We start from the raw sequence: 27,827 nt of genomic DNA, 5'->3' as shown, positions 1-27,827 counted from the left end.
CGTGAGATCATGATCTGAGCTGAAATCAAGAGTCAGACGCTTAACTGACTGAGCCAGCCCCAGAAATGTTATATTTGAAATGACTAAGGAACATTCAGATGGGGATGTTCAAAAGGCAGCAAGACAGAATGTAAGAGAAACTGAAGAGAGATCTGAGCTTAAGTCAGACATTAGCAATTTACAGGTACATACAGTATCATCTGGCTTTTTGTTTATTTTGTCTTAACTATAATCATCTCTTCCCTTTCCACAGAATATCTGATTTCCTTTGGGGAGTTACTTCTTCCCAATTAAACAAAGTCTTGTGAGATTCTTAATCAGACCACTGGGAGACTTCCAACCTAAATGGGAATCTCCAGGAGAATTACAGAAAGATCGAATATAGCTGGGATGCATTCACCTGTACCAGCAGGGTACTGCCCAGATGGGTCTTTCTAAGAGACCATTCGTACAGTATCTGATTTTTAGCCTCCTTAAGATGACTTGGTTTCATCTCACTGCCAAGCATCGTTCTGGGATACCCAAATAGCACTCTGATAAATTCACATTTGCTTGATTTGGGCAGAATTGGGGTTCTATTGCTTGAAATCAGAGAATCCTAATTGATAATTTACACATACTTACATGTATGCACACATACATGAATACATCACATGGACATAGGCATAGATGAAACTGCTTGGGAAATGTGCACAGAATAAAAAAAAAGGGAAAAGCGCCAAGGCCAGAACGCTGAAGGATGCTAGCATTTAAGAGTCAGGCTACGAAAGAGAAATCTGAGGAAGAGGCTGAGGAGTAGCCAGAGAAGAGCAGAGATAGTTCTGGCAACGAGGCAACAGGAAGAGTTTTAAGAAAGCAGGACTGGGTGGTGAACGGTGTCAGGAGGCACACGGCAATGGAGGGAATGGCACAAAGTGAGGTAAGGAGGCCTGAGTGTGTGGGTAAGGTATAGGGAGACCTCCATGACTAAAACTGAATTTTTCTTGGGAAGCAGCTGGAGATAAGAAGCTACGGTCAGCTAATGCAGAGCTGTGAACAGGAGGCAGAGGAACTTAGATAGCAAAGGGCAATGGACAATGAGGACAGTAAAAAATGGAGGAGTACTTACTGTGTGGCAAACAATAAATATCTGTCGAATAAATAAAGGCTAATACCACTCTCCCTTTAAATGTGAAGAAATTACCTCCAGTATAGTATCTTCATTCTTAACTCATGCTCCTTCATGTTTGAAAGGGGGAGGGGAGGGAATAACAGTGTGGTGAGAGTTCCTAATAGAATAGTAGATATTTGGTTACTTTTTAGATCTGCACACCTTCAAGTCCCTCCAGACCAATATTGCCAAAGAGAACTTTCTGTAATGACAGGTAAGTTCTATATCTGTGTGTCCAATACAATAGTCACTGACGACATATGGGCACTGAGCACTTTAAATGTGGCTGGTGACGGGGCACCTGGGTGGCATAACTGGTTAAGTGTCTGACTTGGGCTCAGGTCATAATCCTGCAGTTCTTGAGTTTGAGCCCCACGTCGGGCTCTGTGCTGACAGCTCAGAGCCTGGAGCCTGCTTTGGATTCTGTGTCTCCCTCTCTCTCTGCCCCTCCCCCGCTTGCACTCTGTGTCTTTCTCAAAAATAAATAAACATAAAAAAAATAAATGTGGCTGGTGAGATTGAAGCATTGGGGAAAAAATACATATATACATGCATATATACATATATATATTTATTTTTTTAGAGACAGAACAGGTAAGCAGGCGAGCAGGAAAGAAGGGCAAAGGGAGGGAGAGAGAGGAGGAGGGTAGGAGAAAGAGGGAGAGAGAGAGAAAGAGAATGAGAAAGAGAATGAGGTAGAGAGAGAGAATCTTAAGCAGGCTCCATGCTCAACGTGGAGCCCAAAAGAAGGCTCAATCCCATGACCCTGAGATCATGAGTTGAGCGAAAATCAAGAGTTGGACGCTCAACAGACTGAGGCACCCACGTGCTCCTGAAGCACTGAATTTTTAATTTTATTTAGCTTTGAACAGCCATGTCTGACTAACAGCTATCTTACTGAATAGCGCAGCTCCGGACTCAGCCTGAATGAACCAATGGACAGTCTCATGGTAACTTTTCACCACTTCTCTTAGCTGCCCTGGATTAGACTCTATAAAGTTTGAGATGATGAGGATGGGGTCAGAGGATACAAAAGAAGGTCCAGAAAAGATTGTCAACGAAGGCGACCCTGAAGTCTGTGAAAGTCAGCAATTCTATTTTGCAGTCTGTTTCATGTTATCTATAGCCCATAAATAAAAATATTATTAGCTCCTTGAAGTCAAAACCTAAATACATTTCTATTCTGAGGTTTTAGAATTTCTAACTTGATGCGCTTTTTCATATTTGAAAATGTTTGCCTAATGACATCTAATTCATGTGATGCTATGGTACGGTTTTCCTTTGATTCATAGTGATTTTCAGGGTAATAATTTCATCAGCTAAAAGAAATATTCCTACTTTGTTTTCTTTTTATACTAGCTTCGAATGGATGTTTTCCTGTCATTTTCTCTTCATGTTAAAGCATCGTGGACTTTTCTCACACGGCAATGGTGAGTGTTTATCTAAATTAAAGTAGCAGTAGTAATATTCTCTGTCTCCAGCTGTGCTATGTTCAGTTTGTTAACAATCCACTTGTTCTCCTTGTTGATCTCTGAGGTTTCTGAAGAACGTGAGGTGAAGCTAGGATTTCAATGATCACCATTTTCCTACAGGAACCCCAGGAATCTCAAGAATCTGTATATCTTGTACTTAGTACCAGTATCTCAGAAGACATTATATGCAGAAAATAAATTTAATATAATATTTAATGAATTGAAGGGAGTCCTGAGGCTAGGGCACTAAGAAGGCAGACAGAACCCACACACAGAAGCTACAAGTTATGAAAAGACCAACCCCCTGCAGGGTGGAGAAGAGGAGCAGTAAATGCTAAGACAGGTCAGGGCTCCAGGAAGGGCCCAAGTGTAGCAAGTGGTGTGAAAGGTGCCAAGCAGGGGGAAGAGACGGGGTGGAAGCTGGAAATGAGCTGAAAGTGCTCTTCTTTCTTTAATGTCTTTTCCTCTAATAGCTTATATTTTAAAATTTCAAACTATAGCAAAGTTGAAAGAATTCTGTAGCTAACATCTGTACGTTCGCCACCAGATTCCACCATCACATTTTCACTATACTTGTTACAGTACTGTTTCCAAAACATGGTCATGTGTCATGCAGTCAATGTAACAGGATGTGAAGACGGGACAAAGAAAACATCAGACTCTACCACATGTGGTTACCCTCCCCTCTCCCAGTTTACGTGTATGCACACGCTCACATGGTAGTTGTTTCTACCCAGTTTCTATTTACTCTGTGGGGAACGAGTGTGTCCGTACATGTGTTCTTAAACATTCATGTGTGAGAGGCATCACTGAAGGTGACGGGCCTGCTTGGAAACAAGACACCTACGCTGAAGACAAAGGGAGTGAAGGTTAGATAGGAAAAGCTGAGGTGAAAATTACACAGTAATTACAAAACAATTCAAGTTTAAAAGTTCTTCAAAAATTTCGGTAGAGGGTCATTAAAATAGTAAGTTCTCATACAGTGTTTACGTAAACATTTGAACATTTTAGTCAGGAAACTTTTCAGGAAAACACCTACTGCAATAAAGTGACACATCCCCTCACTCAAAAGTGAAATTCTACAGACAATATAGATAGCACTAGTGAGCTAAATAATTCTAACGTTTTATACTCCCAACTAGTCCAAACCACCCCAGAAATGAGTGGCAAAGCCATACGGTAGGCTTCAGTTTTCCATCTGACTACATAGAATGCCTTTATGAAAATTTCTCATATTCGTTATTTCACATTTCATTCTGAAACAGCAACAACTGTCAAAATAGGTTACAAAATAGTTATTAAAGGTTCTTTAAAACTTACTTTGTTTTATAATTTATTAATCTGACGTAAGGTATAAAAGAGAAAAAACCAAATTATCTTGGAACAAAGATTTTGATCCCTTTCTAAATCAATGAGAACAGCTACCTCCAACAGAAGAGGTCCCAAGGATTCCTTTTCTATCACTCCTTGACTGCTCGATGAGATGTCTGATTTCTGCACTTCATCATCAGTTGTTGATTTCTCTATAATAAAGAAACAAAAAGTCATGCATCCAAAAGGGCTTGTTTCCATATTGGCAAGTTACAAAGACACAGATTCACCTAATTTAAGATTCAAATAACATTTACTTATTATCTAGGCGATATTTATTGATAACATTATTTAATCTTAATGATATTCACTTTATGGATGACAAAACTGAGGTTCACAAAGGTTAAGTAATGTGTCCCAAATCATATAACTAATAAGTGGCAGCAGGATAATTTGAATTCTGACCTATCAAGTCCAGTGTTCCAACAACGGGGAAAATGGTATAAATATAAAGCCTTTTGAAAAAGTCTACACCAGAAGTTTTTAAGAAATGAGTAAACTGTAAAAGAATGATGATTTCCTCCATTTTTCTTTTTCCTCTTCTGATTTGATAAACTGCCATTGAAAAGAGAGTGAAGAAATGCTTTTTCCTTTTGTGAGCCTGCATGAATTAGCTTACCTTTCACATTCCTGTCATGATGATCTGATTGATAAAACTGTATAACTACTAAATGATCTGAAATTCTTTTGTGCAGTGATGTTGGAAAAGCCATCCATCATCTTCAAACAGCGCCATACTTAAATAAGTTTCCAATCTGTCAAACTAGTGAGTTAGTTAGCCAAAAACCAAATTTGGTATCATTGAATATAAAGGCTCATTTTTTTACTTTAATGGGTAACACATTTCAGGGGCGCCTGGCTGGCTCAGGAGCATGTGACTTTTGATCTAGGGGTTGTAAGTTTGAGCCCCATGTTGGGTGTAGGGACTACTTAAAAATAAAAAAAAATCTTAAAACAATTAAATATGAAATATTTCATACATTCCAAAAAATACAGGAAATGACATAGCATACATCACATAGCCACCATTCATTTTTCACGGATGTGAACATTTGCTCCACGTCCTTCCTTCTTTAAAAAATAAAATGCTGCAAATAGAACACTCTGCTACCACTCCTTCTCTGTCTCTTTTCAGAAATAACTAGTATTCTGAGGTCAGTATAATAATTTCTAGGCCTGTTTTTTATTACTTAAGTACACATGTATGATTTCTTGAACAATATATCACCTTTTATTTTTTTTTAATGTTTATTTTTGAGATAGAGAGCACCAGGCGGGGAGTGGCAGAGAGAGGGGGACAGAGGATCCAAAGCAGGTTTCCTGCTGACAGCAGCAAGAACTGTGAGATCATGACCTGAGCTCAAGTCAGACTCTCAACTGACTGAGCCACTCAGGCACCCCTACTGTTTTGTGTTTTAAAGTTTACATAAGTATATATGGACTTCTCCAACTTAGTGTTTCCATTCAATATTATGTTTGAGATTTAAGCACACTGATGTAGATCTGATTCATTCATTTGAGATGGTATATATCATGTGCTTAACCCACAGTTAGTAGATTTCCTAAGCCACTACTGACAGACCTTTGACTACCACACACAGTGCTGTAATAAACTATTTTCAGTACTTCCTCTTTTGTACATGTGTGACAGTTTCTTGAGGGTAAACACTAAAAGTGAAGTTGCCGGTTCATAGGGTCTATGTATTTTCGACATTACTAAGTTTGACAAATTGCTCTCTAAAGAGAATGTACCACTCGTAACATTCAAGGGTTTTTGTTTTTATGCATCCTCACTGACAATTGATATCAGCATTAAAAAAAATTTGTGTGTGTGAATCTATTGGGTGTAAAGTGTCATTTCATATAGTGTTTATAACAACAGCTTTACTGATTCACAATTCACATAGCATGCTATTCATGCATTTAAGGCATACAATTCAGGGGTGCCTGGGTGGCTCAGTCGGTTAAGCGTCCTTCGGCACAGGTCATGATGTGGCGGTTTGTGAGTTCAAGCCCCACCCTGGACTGTGTGCCCCCTTCTCTTTATGCCCCTTCCCCACTCACTCTCCACCTCTCAAAAATAAACATTAAAAAAAATAAAGCAGGGGCGCCTGGGTGGCGCAGTCGGTTAAGCGTCCGACTTCAGCCAGGTCACGATCTCGCGGTCCGTGAGTTCGAGCCCCGCGTCAGGCTCTGGGCTGATGGCCCGGAGCCTGGAGCCTGTTTCCGATTCTGTGTCTCCCTCTCTCTCTGCCCCTCCCCCGTTCATGCTGTGTCTCTCTCTGTCCCAAAAATAAATAAAAAACGTTGAAAAAAAAAATTAAAAAAAAAAAAAAAAAAATAAAGCATTCAATTCAATGGTTTTTAGTACATTCACAGGGTTATGCAACCAACATTATAATACATTTTAGAACATATTCATCAACCCAAAAAGAAACTTTGTACCCTTGAGCAGTCACCCCCCATTTTCCCAATGCTCCCAAGCCCTAAGCAACCACCAATCTACTTTCTGTCTCTGTGGATTTGCCTATTCTGGACATTTAGTATAAATGGAGTCATACAACACATGGTCCCTCGTGACTGGCTTCTTTTGCTTCGTGTGCTTTCAAGGCACTGTCAGTACTTCATTCCTTTTTTTTTTTTTTCTGCCAGATAATATGCCATTATATAAATATACCTTGTTTAACTTATCCATTGGTCAGCCGATAGATACACGGGTTGTTTCCACCTTTCGGCTACTTATGAATAATGCTGCTACGAACATTTGTGTGCAAGTTTTTGTGTGGACCTAGGTTTTCCTTTGTCTTGGGTATATACCTACAAATGGAATTGCTGGGTGATACTGTACCTCAATGCTTAACATTTTGTGGAACTACTGGACTGTTTTCCAAAGTGGCTGCACAATTTTATTTACTTTCCTACCAGCAGTGTACGGGGTTCCGATTTCTCCCATCGTCACCAACACTTATCTGTCTTTTTTGTGTACAGCCATCCTGGTACTTCACTGTGCTTTTGATTTGCATTTCTCTGATGGCAACGATATGCACATATTTTTCCTGTGCTTATTAGTCATTTATATGTCTTTGAGAAGTATTCAGTCAGAGCCTTTGTCCATCTATTAACTGGGCTATTTACCTTTTGATTATTATGGTACAGAAGTTTCTCATTTAGTTCTAAGATGTACTTGCTTCATCAATTCATGTGTTTATAACATTAAGACAGGTTTTTGGTTTTTAAACAGGTTTGTCAAAAAACACCAACCGTCAAGTCCAAGTAAATTAAATAACTATGTGTGAAAAGCAAAACATCTAAAATTTCAGGCAAAACCTAAGGCGGGAGTGGCTATGTGACCTAGTTTCTGGCTCAAGGAATGTGAAAAGAAGCGACGTGCAATTTCTGGGTCTTGTCCTTAAAAGGAAAGAAGCATGCCTCCCCATTTTCTTCTTTCCCCTTTTTGTCAGCTGGGATGTGGACCGGTGAGCCATGTTTAGCCACGTGGAAAATGGCAATAGGAATGGCACAGAAAAAAAGATGAAATCAGTCACAACCTCTGACACATCCCTAGATTATCTTGTTAAAGCTGCTGTACTTTGGGTCTCTTGTTACAGTAGCCTAGCCTGTATCCTAACTATACATTCTGTATTTCTCAATCCCATGTTTATTTGCTAGATCTTGATTACGTCCATGATAGACATAATTTATTGGCACGCTATCATGAAAAGTAAGACTTTAACTTACATCAACCTTCTACCCACACATTTCTCCCTCCTTCCATCCTCCCAATATAGTTACAATTTTTAGGGCAATCAGTATTTAATATCTATGCTCCTGTGGCCACATAAATAAAGTTCACAAACGAGACAAGGTGTGTGCTATCATTTACATTTCTCCTATTTTGCGTTTTAGTCTTTTTAAGTTCAACTCCTCCCTAAACTTCCCCCCCCGAAATGAAAATTTCCTCTTAATTAGTCAGTCCTCTGATTCTCTGTTCCATTTTTTCCCCATGGAAACATTCGTCCTGGAGGCCTCTATCCACTAGCTATGTTTTTAGGTTGATGCACAAGGGTACACCTTTCTTCTGTTAAGATTCCATGGTTTCCCTGGATTAAGATCCTATGCCTTTCTTTCTTGGTTTGCTATGGTGGTTTTGATAGATATTTCTGGAAAAAGTACACAGAAGATAACTTTTGAACTGAGGCTTTAAATGTCTGAAAATGTCTTTATTTTGCACTTACACTTCATTTGGATTCACACAGAATTCCAGGTTTAGAATTCTCAGGGCACCTGGGTGGCTCAGCTGGTTAAGTGTCTGACTCTTGGTTTTGGCTCTGGTCATGCTCTCACAGTTTGTGAGTTTGATCTCCACAACAGGCTCTATGCTGGTGGCACGGGGCCTGCTTGAGATTCATATTCTCCCTCCCTCTCTCTCCCTCCCTCCCTCCCTCCCTCTCCCTCCCTCCCTCCCTCTCTCTCTCTCCCTCCCTCCCTCTTTCTGCCCCTCTCCTGCTTGTGTGCACTCTCCCTCTCTTTCTCAAAATAGATAAATAAACATTTCTTAAGAAAAGAATTCTCATTCAGTATTGTTATTTAGGATACACTCTGAATCTGGTACGTGTCTATTTTTTCTTTCCCTTGTTTTTTTTCTCTCTGGTGTCTGAAAATTGTGCATTGGTGTGAGGTTTTTTTCCCTTTCTTTTTATTCGTTGTGCTGGGCACTATATGAGTGCTTTCAATCTGGAAACCCACATCTTTCTAATTCTGAGAAGTGTTTTGTTTTGGTTTTGTATTATTACTCTTATAATTTCCTCCCTTTATTTGGTCTGTTCTCTTTTTCTGAAATTAATATGTTACACCTCCTGAACTATTCCTATACACTTCCCACCTTTCCCTTGTCTTCCACTACTTGTCTTTTTATTTTTACTTTCTAAGGGATTTCTTCACATTATCTTTCAACCCTTAAAATATTTATTCAACAAATATTCCCTGAAAGTCTACTATGTAACCAGGAACTGTTTTAGGTATGAGGGCACAATGATGAACAAACAAAAATCCTCACCCTCATGGAGCTCTAGTGGGAGTAGGCCGACAATAAACGAATAAAACATATAATATGTTAGATGTAAAAAACACTGTGGGGAAAATAAATCAAGGAAGATGTAGAGAGTGTGTGTATTAGAGAGAGAGTGTATTAGATAGGATAGTTACAGACAAGTTCATTGCGAAGAAATATTTGAACAAAGGCACAAAAGAGGTGAGGGAATGAGCCTTGTGTACATCTGGGAAAGAACATTCCAGACAAAGGGAGAAGAAAGTGCCAAGACCTGAGGCAGAGTGTGCCTAGAATGGTTAGGCAGAGAGTGAGTAGGCAAAGAGTAGAAAACAAAGTATAAAGAGGCAAAGTTTATTTCAGTTATCCCGATTTTAAGTTCCAAAAGTTATTTGGTGTTTTGAATGTTTTATTTTATAGCATCTTATTATCATTTCATAGTTGACTTACCTTCCTTTTTGTCTCTGAGGGACTGTTTGATGGTTTGAAGTTTTCTTCTGCTCCCTGCACTGTCTCTACTTTCTCTGAGTTCCCTTTTTTCCTGTTTGCTCGATTTGTTCTCTTCTACTTTACAGGTTTTCCTCAAATATTCAGATTTTTATTCAGATTAAAGAGTAAGGTACTAAAAGGCTGACTGGCAGCTGTGTGAATAGAGGGGGCAAGACAGGGAAAGGCTTTTGTCATGTGGGGATCATTCCCAACTGTCAGTGTCTGTGTGTCTTTTCCTTTGGGCAGGTCAGCGTCCCCAGAGGGGTCCTTCCCCCCTTGGGCGGCAAGCAGCGAGGTGACATATAGCTTCTGGCTGGCTCTCCCCTTTGGAGACTTAAAATACTAGTTTCTACTGTCTGCTCCATCAGCTGTCACTAGACTATTCACTTTCCAGCTTATAAAATCTTAACATCCTACCACTTTAATCATTATAAATATATTTGTTTATAATCTTTTCACATTGCTGTTATTCATCTGAAATTCTTTCTGGTCTATTTCTTCTGTTTGTTATTTGTGTTCCTACTTACTGTAGATTGTTTCCTCATATGTTACATAATTTCTTAGCATAAAATCACCCTCATAAGCATTTTTCTTTGGGAATGCCATGGGAATGAATACTGTTCAGTTTTGTTTTCCAGTCTTTACCCCTGGTTTAATTAGCCAGATCATCAGGCAACTTGTTTTATGTAATACATGCAAAGATAGTGAAGTATTACTTCGAAATGAGTTTTTCCATTATCCGGTGTGAGAGTTTTCCTCCAAAGCGCTCTGCCTGTGTGTCTGCTTTAATTCTTTGCTAGGGGTTTTCTGGCATGAGGTCCCCAGTAAATATGGACAGTATAAATATGAGTCGTAAAACAAAGTCAGGGTTTTCCCAGAAGAGACTGTTTCCCATGCCCAGAGCCCCGGCAGAGACCAGCTTATTATTCAGATGGAGGGATTTTCCTACCACTGAGGCACTGTCTTTCAATACTATGCCAGAGCTTCAGGTCTGACCCCACAACTTAGATCTCTTGACTCAATTCCCTTAGATACCAGGCTACATAACCTACCAAGGCAACCAGTGTTCAAGTTAAATTAATAAGCCATGTTTTTGTAACAAGAAACCTCTCAGATTCACTTTCTAAAATAAAGACCATCTATACAAAAATGTTTCTTTAATAACATTATGAAATTCAATGCAATTTCTTAATAATAAAAATAATAAAATCACCTATTATAAAGGTCTTCATAACAAAGCACACAACCATGGTTTTGGCTTTTTTTTTTTTTTTACCTTGTTCCATTCTCTTCATTAGCTGTATCTGATCGACTGTCTTCTTCAAAATCTTGCATTTGTCTGGCTTTACACTCAAACTGTCAATGTCACTGATGTTGGCAGACAGTAACTCAGCTAGTTCTTCTAAATATTTATTTTCTTGTTCCCTGCGCCTCTTTTCAGTACTGTTTGTTACACAAAGAAAAACCAGTTAGTGTACATTTCTACCACGATACTTCCCTCTTTGATCAAGTACTTAATATTTACATATTTATAGAGATCCATAATTTTATCCAGAATATAAAGTCCGATTTTGAAAACAACTTAAATTCACAATACCAAAGTGCAGAAAACAATTCTGGCCAAAAATACATAAAGAGAGTGACTGCCATCATATATGTATTTCCTCAATGATATAAATACATCAAATATTTCCCAACAAAATGTTAGATGTTAAATTTTTTTTTTAACGTTTATTTATTTTTGAGACAGAGAGAGACAGAGCATGAACGGGGAAGGAGCAGAGAGAGAGGGAGACACAGAATCAGAAGCAGGCTCCAGGCTCTGGGGCATCAGCCCAGAGCCCGATGCGGGGCTCGAACTCACGGACCATGAGATCGTGACCTGAGCTGAAGTCGGACGCTTAACCGACTGAGCCACCCAGGCGCCCCCAAAATGTCAGATATTAAAAGGAAGCAGAAAGTACTTACACTCACTGCATTTGGAATTTACTTTATATTCTAAACAATAATTCCTTGAATTAGAAAATCTGATTTTTCAAATAACTTTGTTATAAATTAAGTAGTGCAGACTATACTAGAGTTCAAATAAGTTATACTTTGAAATCTGATAAACTTTCTTAATTTTTTTGTTACTGAAAGAAATCTGATAAACACTTGATTCTTATCATAACTAGACCATTAGTTGGTCCTCATCAAAAAGAAAAGAGCATCCATCCAAAAAGTAAAAGAAAAAGAATAATAATCAATTATGAGACAAAGGTACAGAGAACAATGTCTTTTATATACAACTTCATTCTACAAAAAAGAAGAAGACATCTATTTATAAGTTCTCATAAATGTGATAAATAAAATCAATTTTGATTTATCTTGAAGCAAAATTACGAGAACAAAGGATAACAGTGCAACCAGCTAGCGCTTTACATTCAATCAAAGGTACTGAATGAATACTTTTCAGTTTTGTTTTCCAGTCTTTACCCCTGGTTTAATTAAGCCAGATCATTAGGGAACTTATTTTATGTAATACATGCAAAGATAGTGAAGTATTACTTTGAAATGAGTTTTTCCATTATCAAATTAACATAATAAGAAAGATTGGTCACAAATAACTCTTTGTTTTATAAGCAGCAACCAAAATCATCTGGTGTGATGGTAGAAAAGTGGTAAAAAAAAAAAAAAAAAAAGAGGTGAAAAGAGGGCAAGATTATGAGCTTTTAAAAAGCTCATAATTGGGGCGCCTGGGTGGCTCAGTCGGTTGAGCGTCCGACTTCGGCTCAGGTCATGATCTCGCAGTCCGTGGGTTCGAGCCCCGCGTCCGGCTCTGTGCTGACAGCTCAGAGCCTGGAGCCTGTTTCAGATTCTGTGTCTCCCTCTTTCTCTGACCCTCCCCTGTTCATGCTCTCTCTCTGTCTCAAAAATAAATAAATGTTAAAGAAAATTTTCTTTAAAAAAAATTAAAAAAAATAAAAAGCTCATAATTGGCAACAATTAAAATACCACTTACTTTTCATAACACAAAACTATAAAAGCAATAGCATTTCCATAGCAACATAGTAAGTTGAAAAGAACCAAGTCAGCCAATCAAATGTATCTAACCACAAAAACCAAAATACTACAACATGGTACACATCCCAGAACAAAACCAAATTTTGAAACTTTAACAATCATCCTTTATCTTTATCTGTAAAGCCTTTCATTATTAAGGAATTAGTCCCACTTTATTTAGTAAAACTTTATCTTACAATTTCCACAGAAAGTACATGGAGCAAGATATCCTGACAAACTTCACACAAAGGCATTGAAAACAAGGCATGAAGAAAATGACATATTCAAGGTTTCCGAGAACTCCATCTCTGCAACTTGATAGTGTTTTAGAGGACACCTGATTTTACCTTAGAGAAACTAAGTCATACTAGACTTATTTTGTAGATTCAGTCTAAAGTATGACCTGTTTAAATCTAGGGGTCTAGATTCTAACACGAGTAAATTGGATTCACGTAGTGGAACTCCAAAATCTGCTTCTGACATTAAGTTTTACGTAAAACTCAAGTGCCTGACACCACTGTAGAATAAAAGAAAGTGCTAGAATGGCAGGATAGACAGAGAGTTGACAGAGGAAGCAAGAAGCTAAAAATACTGAAATGCTGAGTTGTCTATAAAATGACTTAAGAAGGAGACTAGGAAAATCACCACGAAACGAAGTAACTAATAAGCAAGGACAGAAAATGAGAGCAGATATATTTAAACAAAGTCAAAACTGAAGGAGGGGCGGACATGACCAAAAAATTCTACCTTAATGGAAAAGAAGACTTCCTTTATTACTTTAGCCACTTACACTTCTCACCAGCCCACTCGACTTCCGTGGACATTGCACACATGCTAGTTAATCATGCTATGAATTAACTAACGTATCTTTTTCCTTCAACTTACTAGCTTTTTCAACAAATGGTCCTAAACTTATTACATGCCAGACAGCCACGCACTATGTCCTGGGGATCCAGGGGTAAATTAGGTGTAGCCCTAATTAGTGTGAGAATAAAGAAAAAGAGTCATTACAACACTATGTGACAAGACTGTTAATGCTATAGAAGTTCATCCGGATCGCACCTACACTGAGGCAATGAGATGTCCCAACCTGGTGGTAGACAGGGATTGGTTTCAGGGCAGGGGAGGCAGACAAACAAAACCCAGCTTTTTCAAAGGTGTAATATGAGAATGAAAATGTCAAGTTAAAGGATCTATAAGTAGTTCAGTATGGCTCAACTACAGAAAAGAAACAGAAGGGCAGGAGATGAGTTCCAAGCCACATCATGAGGGCTCTTCCATACACCATGATAAAGAGCATGATGTATTGCTTAAAAGCACAAGTTCAAATTTCCTCAGTCATTTATTAGCTATGTAACCCTGGACAAGTTGCTTAACAGCAATTTAACTTCTCTCAGCTTCAATTTCTTTATCTGCAAAACAGGGGTGATGACATTAATTATCTCTTAGAATTTAGTGAGGATTAAAAAAGATGTTAAATGTAAAATGTTTGGCAAAGTTGCTGGCATATACTTTTAGTTCAGTAAATGTTACCTATTGTCATTGTTTTGGTTATGATTATTTTTTTCAGGGCAAGGGGAAGCCCAGAAGGGTTTAAGAAGAAGAATGAGTGGCATGACAAGATTTGTAAGCTCCCTGAAGATAGAAAACATGACTCACTTTGCTTATATCCTTATAACGTCATGCACACCATGCTGGTTGAATAGTGGGCACTAAATAAAGCACTTGTTGAGCTGAATTAGAAATATTAAACAAGCACAAGGCATAGCTACCCAGCATTTTGAGACTGGCATTTTAATCCCCATTCTCCTAGTACAGTTAAAGAATGGAGAAGAGGTAATAGGAAGAGATATGAGGCATCAATTACTAAGAAACTCTATCAGGGCTCTTGTACAAAGGTCTGGCAATATCCTGAGGTCTAACATATTCTCTTTATGATTAATGAGTTCAGAATCTGTCCAAAGAGACAGCAGATAATAACAAAACCAAAAGAAGCATTACAAGGTGGCATTCATACACAAACTCAATCAGTTTCAAAATCATGAAGTTTTACTTTACCATATCAAAAATGTCAATTGAAACTGAAGCCCATACTTACAAACCTGAAGGAGGTAATGTTTTCAAATATTTTGAAAGCAGACACACAAAGATTATTATCTTTAAAACATCTAAGAAGAAAAAATATATTCACTTTTTGATATTTGTCATGGCATGATTATGTATGTATAAAAAAATCAAAGATCTACAGATAAGCCATAAAACAAATAAGAAAGTTTAGAACAATGGATGCATAGGAGACCAATAATCCCAAATCCTATATATTAAAAGCTGTCAGTTAGAAGATGCAATAGACAAAATTATACCATTTCCAAAAGCAATAAAAATTCTGTGGGACCCTGGAATATATCTAACTAAAGATGGGCTAGTTGTTCAAAGGGGAAAATTATGAACTACTACCAAAGAATAGTGAAGACCTGAATATGTGAATAGCCTTTATATGCACAAATAAGAACACTCGGGAATCTGGAGTCTAGAAAATAAAAATGTCAATTCTCTTCCAATTTAATCTATAAAAGTAAATGACATTCTAATCCAAATCCCAGGAGTATTTTTCTTCAGGGGAAACTTAAAAACCTGATTTAAAAATCTGAATGGACAGGTAAAGGGACAAGAATAGGGAAAACGATTTTGAAAAATAACAAAGAATGACTTGCCTCAACAGATATCAAGGTGATTGTCATAAGAAAGTTCAGAACCAGATCCCTATCTATACAGGAACTGGATCTATGATAAAGGTAACAGCACAAAAGCAGAGAAAGGATAGGGCCATAACCACTTATGTTCTACATGGGGAAAAAATAAAATTAGTTCCCCACATTATATCATATGCAAATCAAATTCTACATTAATTAAAACTCTAAATACACATATGTATGTAATATGTAAATATGTAAAAATATGTTTAAGGCCTTGAAGTAGAGGGAAAAAAATTCTTCCACGAGACCCCCAAGAGCTTGACATATGAAAACTGAAGGTTCCAAGGTATGTCAACGGACTTCAAAAACAGTTAAACAGACCAGGAGAAGAAAGATATTTACATCAAATATAAGCAAAAAAGAGTAGTACACAGAAAATTAAAAAAACTCTTATAAATAAAAAGGAAAAGGAAAACAACCCAGCAGGAATATGGGCAAAAGATATACCCAGGAAATTCACAGAAGAGGAAAACAAAAATCAAAATCAATTTATCTGGTTATCAGCGAAATATACTTCAAACTGTAACCCCACACTCATCAAGTTGGGAGACTTACAGTGAGGAGAGGACAGTGTGGGTAAGGGTGTGAGAAAAAAAGAACTCTCAATGCTTGTTATTTGAAGAGCAATGTGGTGGTGACCTAGTTAACATAAAGATGAATACAGATCCCAAAGAAACTCTCACATATCAAGTAGGAGGTGTGGAAACTGATACTACACTGTATGTTAACTAACATGAATTTAAATAAAAAATAAACAAACAAAAATAAAGTAGGGAGGTGCATATGAGGATGTTCCTTCGCTGTAGTGCTAGTTGTAAGAGCAAAAATTTCTAACAGAAAGGTTGTTTATAGGGAAATGGATTTTTCAAATGGGATACATTCCTGTCTTACAACATTTAATCAAAAGGTGACAGAACTGAAATCTATATATATTTATATCTCAAGATGCATGCTGGAAAAAGTATACTCTAGAAAAATATATACAGTATACAGTATTGTATCATATGTATACTTACAAACATTCTGTATTACTCACCAGTTCATATATATATGTAATTATTAAAAATGGAGAAATTAATTGCAGACAAATCAATGTAATAATTAATATTTTACTACCTTATTCAAATAAGACTATACAAATATGATAAAATATTAAAAAATACTAACAATACCACAAAATATGAACAATTATATGTAATGGATATGTATAGTTCCTTAGCGTCTATTCTTAACATAGATTTTAAAAATTTCCCCAAATAAAAAATTAAATCTAAAAAACAACAGTTTTATTTATTTATACTTTTTTTAAATATCTATTTATTTTTTGAGAGAGAGAGAGAGAGAGAAAGCACAAGCATGGGAGGGGCAGAGAAAGAGAGAGGGGGACAGAGGACCCAAAACAGACTCTGCACTGACAGCAGGGAGCCTGACGTGGGGCTCGAGCTCACAAACTATGAGATTGTGACCTGAGCCGAAGTCAGATGCCCAACTGACTGAGCCATCCAGACACCCCTATTTATTTACTCTTACATTTTCCTTTGAAAAGGACTGACTTTACATACAGATAAAACAAGAACATTAACTTTGACAACACAAATCTGGATTGTATCTCAATATCAACGTTCCTCTGAGCATCTGGACACTTACCTGTGGTTATGAATACTTAAGTTATGATCTGTGACAGTCCTTTTAATTGATCAACTTTTGTCTCTCCAGACTGGAGCCCTGGCACTTACTCCCCTGTTAAAATCCTTTCTTTATCCCCCATGAGAAAGAAGCACGTAATCCAGGGACAGAAGAATCTTCTGCCACTTCACTCTCTAGATCAGTGATGATCAATGGGGGCCATATTGCTTTCCCCATCCCTGACAAACATTTGACAACTGTCTGAAGACATTTTTTGGTAGTCACAACTGATGTGACACTTTGGTTATCATAACTGATGGAAAGATGCTCCTGGAGTCTAGTGTGTGAAAGTCAGGGATATTGCTACGCATCCTACAACATACAGGAGAGCTGCCCACAGCAAAGAATTATCTGGCTGACAAGGTCAATAGTGTGAAGGCTGAGAAAGCTTTCTCTAGATCCTAGAAGATGAATGGAGTAAGATCCCCTCAGGTGGGAAGCTGTTCTTTTGATGCGAGTGAGTTTCTTTCTCTGTCTGGCATTTGTTAGAATCTCCTTAGCAATAATTCTCTTTTAGCCTATTTAAGGTGATCATATTCCTTATGATACACAAATATTTAATTCCACAAATAGGCATTCTTTAAAATCCTAATACTAATATTATAAAAATAATGATATTTCTTAGTTCTGCTAACATAACGTTCTAAGATAGCAGGTTGAAGATATACAATAGACTTATTTATTCACGTGACAAATATTTACTATGGCCTTACTATATATAAGCCACACACTATGCTACAAACTAGGCATATAATAGTAAGAACGGACAAGGTCCTTACCAAATAGCAGCCTAAGCGTGTAGTGGAGAAGCCAGAAATTCACGAAATAATCACATGAACTAGTAAAAACCTGAAATTATGGATCAGAGCTATAAACATACATGTGAGACAGATACAGGAATGGGGGAGACTTAACATAATATTTATGGAAGTAAGAGAAAGCTCCTTTTAAGGTGGTAATGTCTAAGCTGGTATCTGTTGAATGTATAGGTACTGACTACAAGAAATCTAGAGGGAGCAAGCTAGATTGTGGGAGCAGCATGTGCAAAAGTCCCGGGGAAACAAGAAAACATGGGGAGTATAAGGGACTCCAAGAAGAACAGAAAACTTGAAGTAGATTTAGCAAGAACTCTTAAGTGGCAATGAAAATGATAAAGAAGCTCTCCTAGATCTAGACTAAGAAAACAGTGTTCCTACCTTGATGCCAGTGTGTCACATGGCGATCCTTTCCTCTTATGTGAGTCTGGGTTAGCAGGGTCGGATGAACTGTCCCCGAGGCCACTCATGTTGAAAAACTTCACACCTAAAAAAGGAAGGACAACAATGAGAAATCTACTCTGGTGAGCTTTCTAACCACAGGAGAGGAGGAAGCTCCCTTATGTTAGAAGATATCTAAACACTATAGGGTCTCTGTGAATACCTAATTACAGCCATCATAAAAGTATCCCCATCTATACAGAGTCATCAGCTATTTAGTGTTTCTACACTTTCTTTTCTGTATTTGTAAAACAAAATAAATAGTCCCTTATGAAATCACAAAGGTCAAACAGGATGAAAGTATTATTAGAATAATGAAATAGACACTGAAATTTTATTTCAGAGAAAAAAATCACTTTCAGATGTTTCTAAGAACAAGGTATAACTGGGAGTCAGAGAAATTATTTCTTATATGTATTTATTTTAGATTGTGCTTTGAAAAGAACTTGAAACAACTTTTACTCATAAGGTTTGGGATTTTATACTGCTAAGAAAATAAATAATACATCTACAATTAAAGTTGAAGCAATGAATTAGATTTGGTACTTACCAACTCTGAATTCTATATTCCTAACCTTGTGTTTATGTAGTCAGGCGACAAAGATCAAATGTTTAGTCTATGTTAGGATCTTGGTATAGATGCCAGAGAACACAAAGTCATTTCCCTGAGCACGCCAGTCAGGTCTCTCTCTCACATGTTGTGCCAGGTAGTGACTACACTTACAGATCCACTCTGACTTGTCCCTATCAACTACTATTCTCTGTAGAATCCCTAACGAAACTCAGAATCCTATCCCTGGCCTTATATTCATCACGACCTTTTGTATGTTATTAGTGCCAAACAGCATACCTCCCCCATTTGTTTTCACCCCATCTACCCTTGAAAAAGGAAAGAAAATCCTTGCTAAATGGGAAAAACCTTTAACTTTTCCTTTTCCACAGCAATGACAACTGTGCTTATAAAGCTTATAAAGAATGCTGAGATCCATAAGAATCTCTCACATGGTTTTAATTAATACATGTGAGCAAATCCTTTTTCTCTAGTCCTGAAACTTACTGTCTCTAGCCTGTCCTTTGTCAATGCCAAAGACTGTCAGTTCCCCCTTTTCTGTGTACAAATAATAACTAAAATTCTAATCATGAATTTATTATTTCATGCAACAAAAGGGGCACATTCTGAATTTCTCCCACATGAGAAGTGCAGTTCATAAAAACCTCCAACGCCTAGGACTGCAGTCTTGTAATTGCTTTTTACTTTTCTCCTTTACTCCTCATTTCTAATCAGTATCCATGTCCTGTCAATTCTTCCTTAATAAGAGATCTCAGATTGTCCCCTCCTTTTTATTCTCAGATATAGTTATGATTCTAGTTGGAACCCAATGCTTCATTCTGGATTAATGCAAGATCCATGTATCTGGTTTCTCAATTCCAGTCACTCTCACTTCTAATCTGTCCTATAAACAGCACCTAAACCATTCCTGCTCAAATGTCATTTCCAAGATATCAGTTCCCTGATGAGGAATCAACTGGGTCCCCCTACTGGAGCATGGTGGTTGAAAGCATGGGCTGTGGGGTCAGAAAGGCCTTACTTAAGTTGAAGTCCTGGCTTAACCAGTACCTACTTATTCTTGGGCAAAGTGTATAATCTCCTTAAACCTAATTCCTCATCTATAACATACAGATAATAATTACCTTCACCCACCTTCAGATCTGTTATAAGGACTGAACGAAACAGTGCATGTAAAGAGCATACTCTAGTTCCTGGAGAATGCTGACTGTTGTTATTTTCTCTTTAGACAGAGAGCTCCATGAGGGCCTAGGGTTCACTTGTGGATAACTCATCCCAAACCTTCTTATCAATAAATACAATGGACACTTTTCATGCCTTCATTTGTTAGTGCTCAATATATGCTAACTATTATTATTATTATTATTATTATTATTATTATTATTATTATTATTTTATTGGCCTACTTGGAGCAGCATTTGAAATAACCTTCTGAAACACTGTCACCCATTGGCTTCTGTGATCCCGTACTTCCTTCATTTACTTAACAAATAAATCAAGCATCTATCATGCATCAGACACTGTGCTAAAAGCTGAGCAAATAAATGGTCAGCAAAATAGAGGTTCCTGCCCTCAGGGAGCGGGAGAAATAAGCAAATAAGACACAAAAGTAACATATAATTTTAAACTGTGATAAAAGTTACAAAGGAAAAGAATACAAAAGGAAAAGGAAAAGGAAAAGAATAGGAAAAGAATAGAATAGAATGTTTCTCATAGAGAGAAGCAATAGGAGGAGACCTAATTTTAATTGGGGCCCTCTCCAAAGAAGTGATGCATAAATCAAACCTGACTAGAACAGTGTGGTTTTCTTCTGATCTTATTCTAAGTACTTTTTGCCCAATTCTTGGGGGTCAGAATTCTTCAAGGTCCTCATGTCCAAGGCCTCTTTTTCCCTCAGACTACATACATTATCCTCGGGTGATACCACTCACTCAGCCTGATATCAAAACACATCTCTATACTGATTATCCCCAAATCTCCACCTCTAGCTCAGATCTCCTAAGTCTCAGAGCCATAATCCAATACCTCACCAGCTATCTCCATCCAGATGTTACCCAGGCACTTCAAATTCAACTTTCCAAACTGAACTAAACCTCACCTCATATATTTCTTCTTTTAGTTGGTATGCTGGAGTCCTTCTAACCTCTTCTCTCAAAACCCATATGCAAGCAGACACCAAGATTTGTCAATTTTTATTTCCTAAATATTTCCCAAATCCATCCCTTCTTCATAGCCTCCTCTCATCACCTCCTGCTGGACCATTTCTTTTTTTCAAATGTTTATTTATTTAGAGAAAGAGAGAGAGAGAGAGAGAGAGAGACATAGTATGACAGGGGGAGGGACAGAGAGCGAGGAAAGAGAGAATCCCAGACAGGCCTCGATCCCACGAACTGTGAGATCATGACCTGAGCTGAAATCAAGAGTTGGACGCTTAACCGACTGAACCACCTAGGCGCGCCTCCTGCTGGACTATTAAAATAGCCTTCCAGATGGTCTCCCTGAGCCACCAGAGCAGGCTATCAGAAATGTAAGTCTGATCATCTCCATCTCTTGTTTAAAATCCTTCACTAAATCCTCACTGCTGAAAGAACAACATTCAACCTCTTGGACATAATATACAAAGTTTCCATCAGCTCTCATCTACTGTGCGTCAATTATAGAATTTGGTGAATAAGTGACTAAACATCTATTCAATCATGTACTTAACAGACTATATATGTTATATATTATATATGACACACATATATATAATCCATAGGAAACAGAGACACACACATGTAGATTATGTATGTTAATTTTAGTTCTGACACTAAGGAAAGACTTTAAAAATAAAATCCTTGGTTATATTCCACGTTTCCAGAAAAGGAAAACATTAGTCAGAAAACTTTAAATTGATCCAACGTGGGTAGCCCTAATTTCACCAGCAACAAATATTTACTGAGTTCCTAGTATATGCCAGCCTCTGTTCTAGGTACTGGGGATACGACCGTGAATAAAATTTATAAAAATCACTGTCCTCATGTCCTCATAGAGGTTCATTCTATTGTAAGGCAGAGAGATAATAAATAAAATTAAAAAGTAAATTATACAGTATATTAAAAGGTGATATGTGTTATAGAGGAAAATCAGGCAAAAACAGAGGTGTATGTGTAGAAGGGAAGAGACAGCAGTTTTAAGTAGCATAGTTAGAAAAGGCCTCATTGAGAAGGTGAGATAAGAGCAAAGACTTGAAGGATGTGAAGGAAAGGGAAAGGTATCTGGAGGAAGAGTGCTCCTGGCAGGCGCAAAGGGAAGGCCTGTAAGGCCTTAAGGCTGGAGCATAACTATGCTTTTTGCAAAAGATGAAAGAGATCAGTGTAGTTAGAACCAGGGAGTGAGGGAGCAGATGAGCTCAGAAAGATTACACGATGAGGCTACATCGTGTAAGGCCATAAAAACCATTTTAAAGATTTTAGCTTTACTCTGACTGAATTAAGCAATCAGTGGAGGGTTAAGAACAGAGGAATGACAAGATCTGATTTTCATTCTAAGACTTCTGCTATAAAGGGTAAGTACAATCTTTCTCATTTCAGTAATTTGGTATTTAAGTTTCCAACTGCTAAATGGACTTTTTCATTTGGATATCCCACTGTCTCCTCAAACTCAATTTGTATAAAATATGTTGGATGTTTACGTTCCAGACTTCTGTTAATGATGAATAAATGAGATGAGTTGCATTGTGGAGTAATGTCATCATAAAAAATACTTGTTAAATCTCTTGTGGTGGGGGGAGAGGAAGGACCCATGATAAGAAAAATAATTACAGTAATTGCAAGGTGGACAACCTCAATGCAAAGGCAAACAGGCCAGACTTGTAAAAACAATCACCACAATAAAAAAGATGTCAAAAGACTCGACATGTTTGTTAGTATCTCTTCTGAAACCCAAACACAAAATAATAATCTAAGTGATATATTACTGTAATTAATACAACTGCTACCTTCTTTTCCTAAGAAACTCACAGAAGCATAAATGAGGTTATCACAAAACCAAATATCGCAGAAGAAGCCACCTCATTCTATATTCACATAGAAATAAAATGTAATGTTTTTAAATGTATTAATACAAATAATGAAATTATGCAATAACCTTTATAATAATGGGACATTAATTCTAAACTTTTCAACAGCAATAGAAATAAAAGAGAGCAGAAAATGAAGGGGGGAATATAATGAAAGATAAGACTCTGGAGTTCGCTAAACCAAAAGAAAGGAATTAGCTAATTCCCACCTCATGCTCAGGGGCCACTTCTTACTTCCTTATCTGCCTATCTTCTTTGCCTCCAAAGACATTAGGTTATACCTATCTGAGAATTTACCCATCTGGAATTCTACTGACTCTCAAAATAGAAAGGGCAATATACTATGCTTATTATACTATACTATACTGTACTATACTATACTGTATACTATGCTATAAATTATAATTCTTTTGTTTGTCTCCCATTCTAGATTATGAACTCAAAGCCAATTACTGGATCTTTTTACTGTATATCCAGTATCTAACATAATGCCTAAAAGATACAGAAGCTAAGACAGGTGATGCATTAGAAGTGATTATTTAACTAAGATGACATGTAAAAGTTTAAAGGATATTTCAGATATTTTATGGTTAATATATTTTCTGGAATCATTCATAAAGCTTTGGAATTCTTTCCTATAAGTGAGACTATGAGCTTATCTGAAATCCTTTTTACCCTATTTTCAATGGGGGGAAAAAACCCAAGCCCTATCTTCTTGATCCAGAAACTGGAGAACATCTCTTCTAATTTTGAAAAGGTAAAAATATACTATTTAGGGAAAACCTCAAACAATATTTCATAGTACTATAAAAACATAAAGTCATGTCACAGTGATACAACTGTAAACATAAATAATATAATTTCATAGACTGGATCATTTTGAGCAACAAATAAACCTAGATTGAAAATAAGATCCCCCATACTGTGCTCCCCTCAGACTACTGGCTAGAGATTGACATCTTCTAAATTTATCCAAGATTCTGAGGCTGAGGAGACATTAGACAATAACTCAACAGCAGCCAGACAGGCTGACCTACCAAAATAAGAGCCAACAGTAAGAAGCTATGAGAGGGTCACCAACAATTTGCTGATGATATGATTCTGGTATTAACTGCTTTCTATTTACAAAACACAATATACAGATAGTGGAATGCAAATCCCCTGATGAGTGAAAACTATTACAGCTGTTCTATTTGTGGAGTGGCTTTATATATGCCAGTAAGGGTACTTAAATAAGGTTCATTAAGAAAAGAATGTTGGTTTCAGGAAACAATTTGCATACCACCTTTTAAAAAGAGGTAAGGTTTCTAAGTCAAAGTACCCTGCTGATTTAAAAAGAGTTGCTAAGTTATACTCAACCTCATGCAATCTGTAGAGAACAGTTTTGGGAATCAGAAACCACATCTATCTCAAATAGATCAGACAAAACCAAATAGGTGAGGCTGAAGAAATAGGTCAGTGTTTTATATTTCACTTGAACTATAAATTTCTAGAACATAAGAAATTGGTCACTCATCTCCCAGATTTAGCTGAGAATCACATAATTTGAAAAATAAGTAACAATATGTTAGTAAACAGCTCTAATAAATATACTTCAAAATGCTTAGCAGGCAATTAGCACAAAGCAGCACAGACATGATGAGAGGGACATTCTGAGGGCCGAACCTCTCCAATTTGACAGCTGTATGAAAAGAATCACATAGGAAAATCATTATAAACAAAGAGCTCCTGCAGTGGGCAACTGTCAATAAAGAAGTATTTCTCAGACTGGCATCTTCAGACACTTAGGGTTCTCTAAAAGAAGTTTTCAATTTCTCTTGTCTTTTCATTGCAATGTCAACTGAAATCTTTCTCAAGTGATAAAGTATTGGGATTTACATCGCCTTTTTTATGGTATGGTTGGATACTTTTCCATTGTTTGTATACATCACATTTTGTTTATCCGCCAGTTGATGGCCATTAGGTTTTTCCATTTGGGGGCTATTTATGAGGAATGATTCTATGATCATTTATATGCATAAATGTGAACATGTCTTCAATTCCCTTGGTATTTTAGAGTGGAACTACTAAGTCATAATAATGTAACTCTCTTTAGCTTTTTGAGAAACTGCCAAACTGTCTTCCACAGTGGCTACAGCAATGTACAAGCATTCCAATTTCTCCACATTCTCACCAAAAATTGTTATTTTATGTTTTGTAATTTTATTTTAATTCTGGTCGTCTTAGGAGGTGTGAAATGGTATCTCATTACCGCTTTGATTTACATTGATTTCCCTAATCAGTAATGACACTGAACACCTTTTCAGGTGCTTATTGACCATTGTGTATCTTTTTTTGGAGAAATGTCTATTCAGGTCCTTTGCCCGTTTTTAAGTTGGGTTATTTGTCTTTTTTTGTTAAGCCATGAAAGTTCTTTATATTAGGGTACTAAGCCTCTACCAGATATATTATTTGCAAACATTTTCTTTATGAACAGTTTTTAATTTTGATGAAATCCAATTTATCTATTTTTTTCTTGTTTAGTAAGTGCAATGCCTGGACTTCCTTAAAGACAATTTCTACTGATTGCTATTCTTCCTGGGTATATACCATACTTTCTTATTTCTCTGAATGCCTCCTAACTTCTTGTTAAAAAAGCAGATATTTTGGGGCACCTGGGTGGCTCAGTCAGTTAAGTGGCCGACTTCGGCTCAGGTCATGATCTCGCGGTCCGGTCCGTGAGTTCGAGCCCCGCGTCGGGCTCTGTGCTGACAGCTCAGAGCCTGGAGCCTGTTTCAGATTCTGTGTCTCCCTCTCTCTGACCCTCCCCCGTTCATGCTCTGTCTCTCTCTCTCTCAAAAATAAATAAACGTTTAAAATAAATAAATAAATAAATCCCAGATATTTTGAAGCTAATGCCTAAAAAAGATTTCCTTAAAGGTCTGGAAACAAAAAGTCTCTGAATCCACAAAGCCAGAGACCAAAATTCAGATGGTGGCTCTCCCTGGCCCAGAGAAGAACCCCTACCCCAATAAGTCTCTGCCACAAATGGCCTGCCAGGATCTGAACTCTTATGCCCAGGAATAAAAAACAAAGGCAAAGAAATGGATTCAAAGCAATGAACTCTTAAAAATAAAGACATCATTTTTTCTTAGTTCATTGGTTCTATAAAACATCTGATTTTTCTTAAAATGTTTTTTACAGTAAAAGAAAATCTTGTGCAAAATATTTTATATATTAATAATAAAGAAATTATCAAGGATTTAATACTTTAAATTCTACAAGTGTGTCATGTCTGAAGTAATACATTTAATAAATTTATGTTTAGGTTAAGAGACAATGCTTTTTTTCTTTGCATTATTTTTTTCTAAACGGAAAGAATAAGTTTGGAAAAACTGTAAAAGTTTATTTTTTGTTTTTTATTAACAAAAATATAGGAAGAAGAGAAAAATCAGTTTTAAAACCCAGTATTTTAAATCCCTCTCATTGACTTTATTTAAAATTTAATTTTTTAAAGTTAAAAAATAAACATAAATGCATTCACCTTGCTAAAATATTCCTATTGAATGAACGTGTCCCTGAGGAAAAATAGTTGGCATATGAAATACATATTTGTGGCAGCTATCATAGTAAAACAACTGGGCAGAAACACCCTCAACATTTCCTTGCAAATCCATGAAATTAAATGATTCCAGTTATCATACAATTACATTGGGTAATTAATAGATATACTGTATATGACTTCCAAAAATCGGTACTATATCATTCTAACTTGTGGAAGATATGTTGGTATTTCTTTAAAAAAAAAAAAAAAAGATTAAAATCAGTCTTCCTAGCCACAGCTCTCTTTAACTGTGTAAACAATAAAATAAGTGTTTGATATTTACTTGCATGTGCACAGGAGAAGAGTTTGTAATAGTTTAGCAAAGAGGTAACAGCCTTGAAAATGGTGGTCATAGATGTAAAACTAAGTGATAAAAATTTCACTCTCTCTTTCCGTCAATTCCATTCTCCTTCACAGATTCAGAAACTAATGAGCAGAAGAGAACAAAGATCAGTGGCCAGAAGAGAATGAAGATCAGCTTTAGATACAGATAATCTACAGATGAATATCCAAACCCAAAATCACATTTACTACATGAAATTATTCCAATATCTGATCAGAAGTTGTTCAATTTCCCACAAAGTATTTCAGAAACTCATTTCAGAATATAGTATGGTTAAATGTACATATATAAATCAGTAAAAGAAAAATAAACATACTGAAATTTGATCCTTAACATTATAAGGCAGTAGAAGTACCAAGCTGCATGGGTTAATAATTTGCCAAAACAATGAAATTATATTTTGAGGGCACTAGAAAATGATCAAGTCAGGTAAGCCTCCAGTTAATTTTGGGATCATCCCCCTAGCTGGAGCAGAAGTGGCTTGAATGAAATCACAATACAAATGTACATACAATCCTCATTACCCAAATTTGCAGAAGAATATGCATTTTTTAAAGCCTAGCTTAAAACTTAAGTCATCCTACTTGATTCATTTATATTTGGCAAAAGCCTTATTGATACCCATGGGGAAACCAAAAAAAAAAAATTCCCCAAGCATCTCAGGTGAATAGCTAGTTAAGTAGCATTTATATTTCCTCAATGATCATACTAATTGCTCTAGTCATATCCCTTCCAGTACAATGCCCAACAAATGGCCAACTCGAAACAAGTGAAACTCAAATTTCACTTTCCAGTGTTCTCAACAGAATAACACCTATGAGAGTAACGCTTATAATTTTTTTTAAATTTTTTAATGTTTTTTTTTATTTTTGAGAGAGAGAGAGAGACAGAGCATGAGCTGGGAAGGGTCAGAGAAAGAGGGAGACACAGAATCCGAAGCAACCTCCAGGCTCTGAGCTGTCAGCACAGAGCCTGATATGGGGCTCAAACCCATGGACCGCGAG

At 36.9% G+C, this 27,827-nt stretch overlaps 1 protein-coding gene and 1 long non-coding RNA gene across 11 annotated transcripts in view; one reads left to right on the top strand and one right to left on the bottom strand.

Annotated features, from left to right (window-relative positions):
• NCOA1 (nuclear receptor coactivator 1) overlaps nt 1–27,827 on the bottom strand; it is a 239,996-nt gene that overhangs the window by 72,569 nt on the left and 139,600 nt on the right. For all 10 annotated transcript variants that reach the window (XM_081795178.1, XM_081795179.1, XM_078444907.2 and 7 more), the window contains 3 exons: nt 18,210–18,315; nt 10,806–10,972; nt 4,048–4,145 (listed from right to left, as the gene is read on the bottom strand). In XM_081795178.1, the coding sequence (XP_081651304.1) occupies nt 4,048–4,145; nt 10,806–10,972; nt 18,210–18,298 (354 nt within the window). In that variant the 5' untranslated portion in view covers nt 18,299–18,315. The remainder of the gene's footprint in view (nt 1–4,047; nt 4,146–10,805; nt 10,973–18,209; nt 18,316–27,827) is intronic.
• LOC132690042 (uncharacterized) lies at nt 17,387–27,029 on the top strand. Its single transcript, XR_009615209.1, has 2 exons — nt 17,387–17,470; nt 26,898–27,029. It is a non-coding gene; the product is annotated as an uncharacterized LOC132690042 (long non-coding RNA).

This window comes from Panthera onca, chromosome A3, assembly GCF_046562875.1.
Source record: "Panthera onca isolate mPanOnc1 chromosome A3, mPanOnc1 haplotype 2, whole genome shotgun sequence".
NCBI classification, from domain to species: Eukaryota; Metazoa; Chordata; class Mammalia; order Carnivora; family Felidae; genus Panthera; species Panthera onca.
The sequence above is the reverse complement of the archived record's forward strand: the minus strand, read 5'-3'. Positions and strand labels throughout refer to the sequence as shown.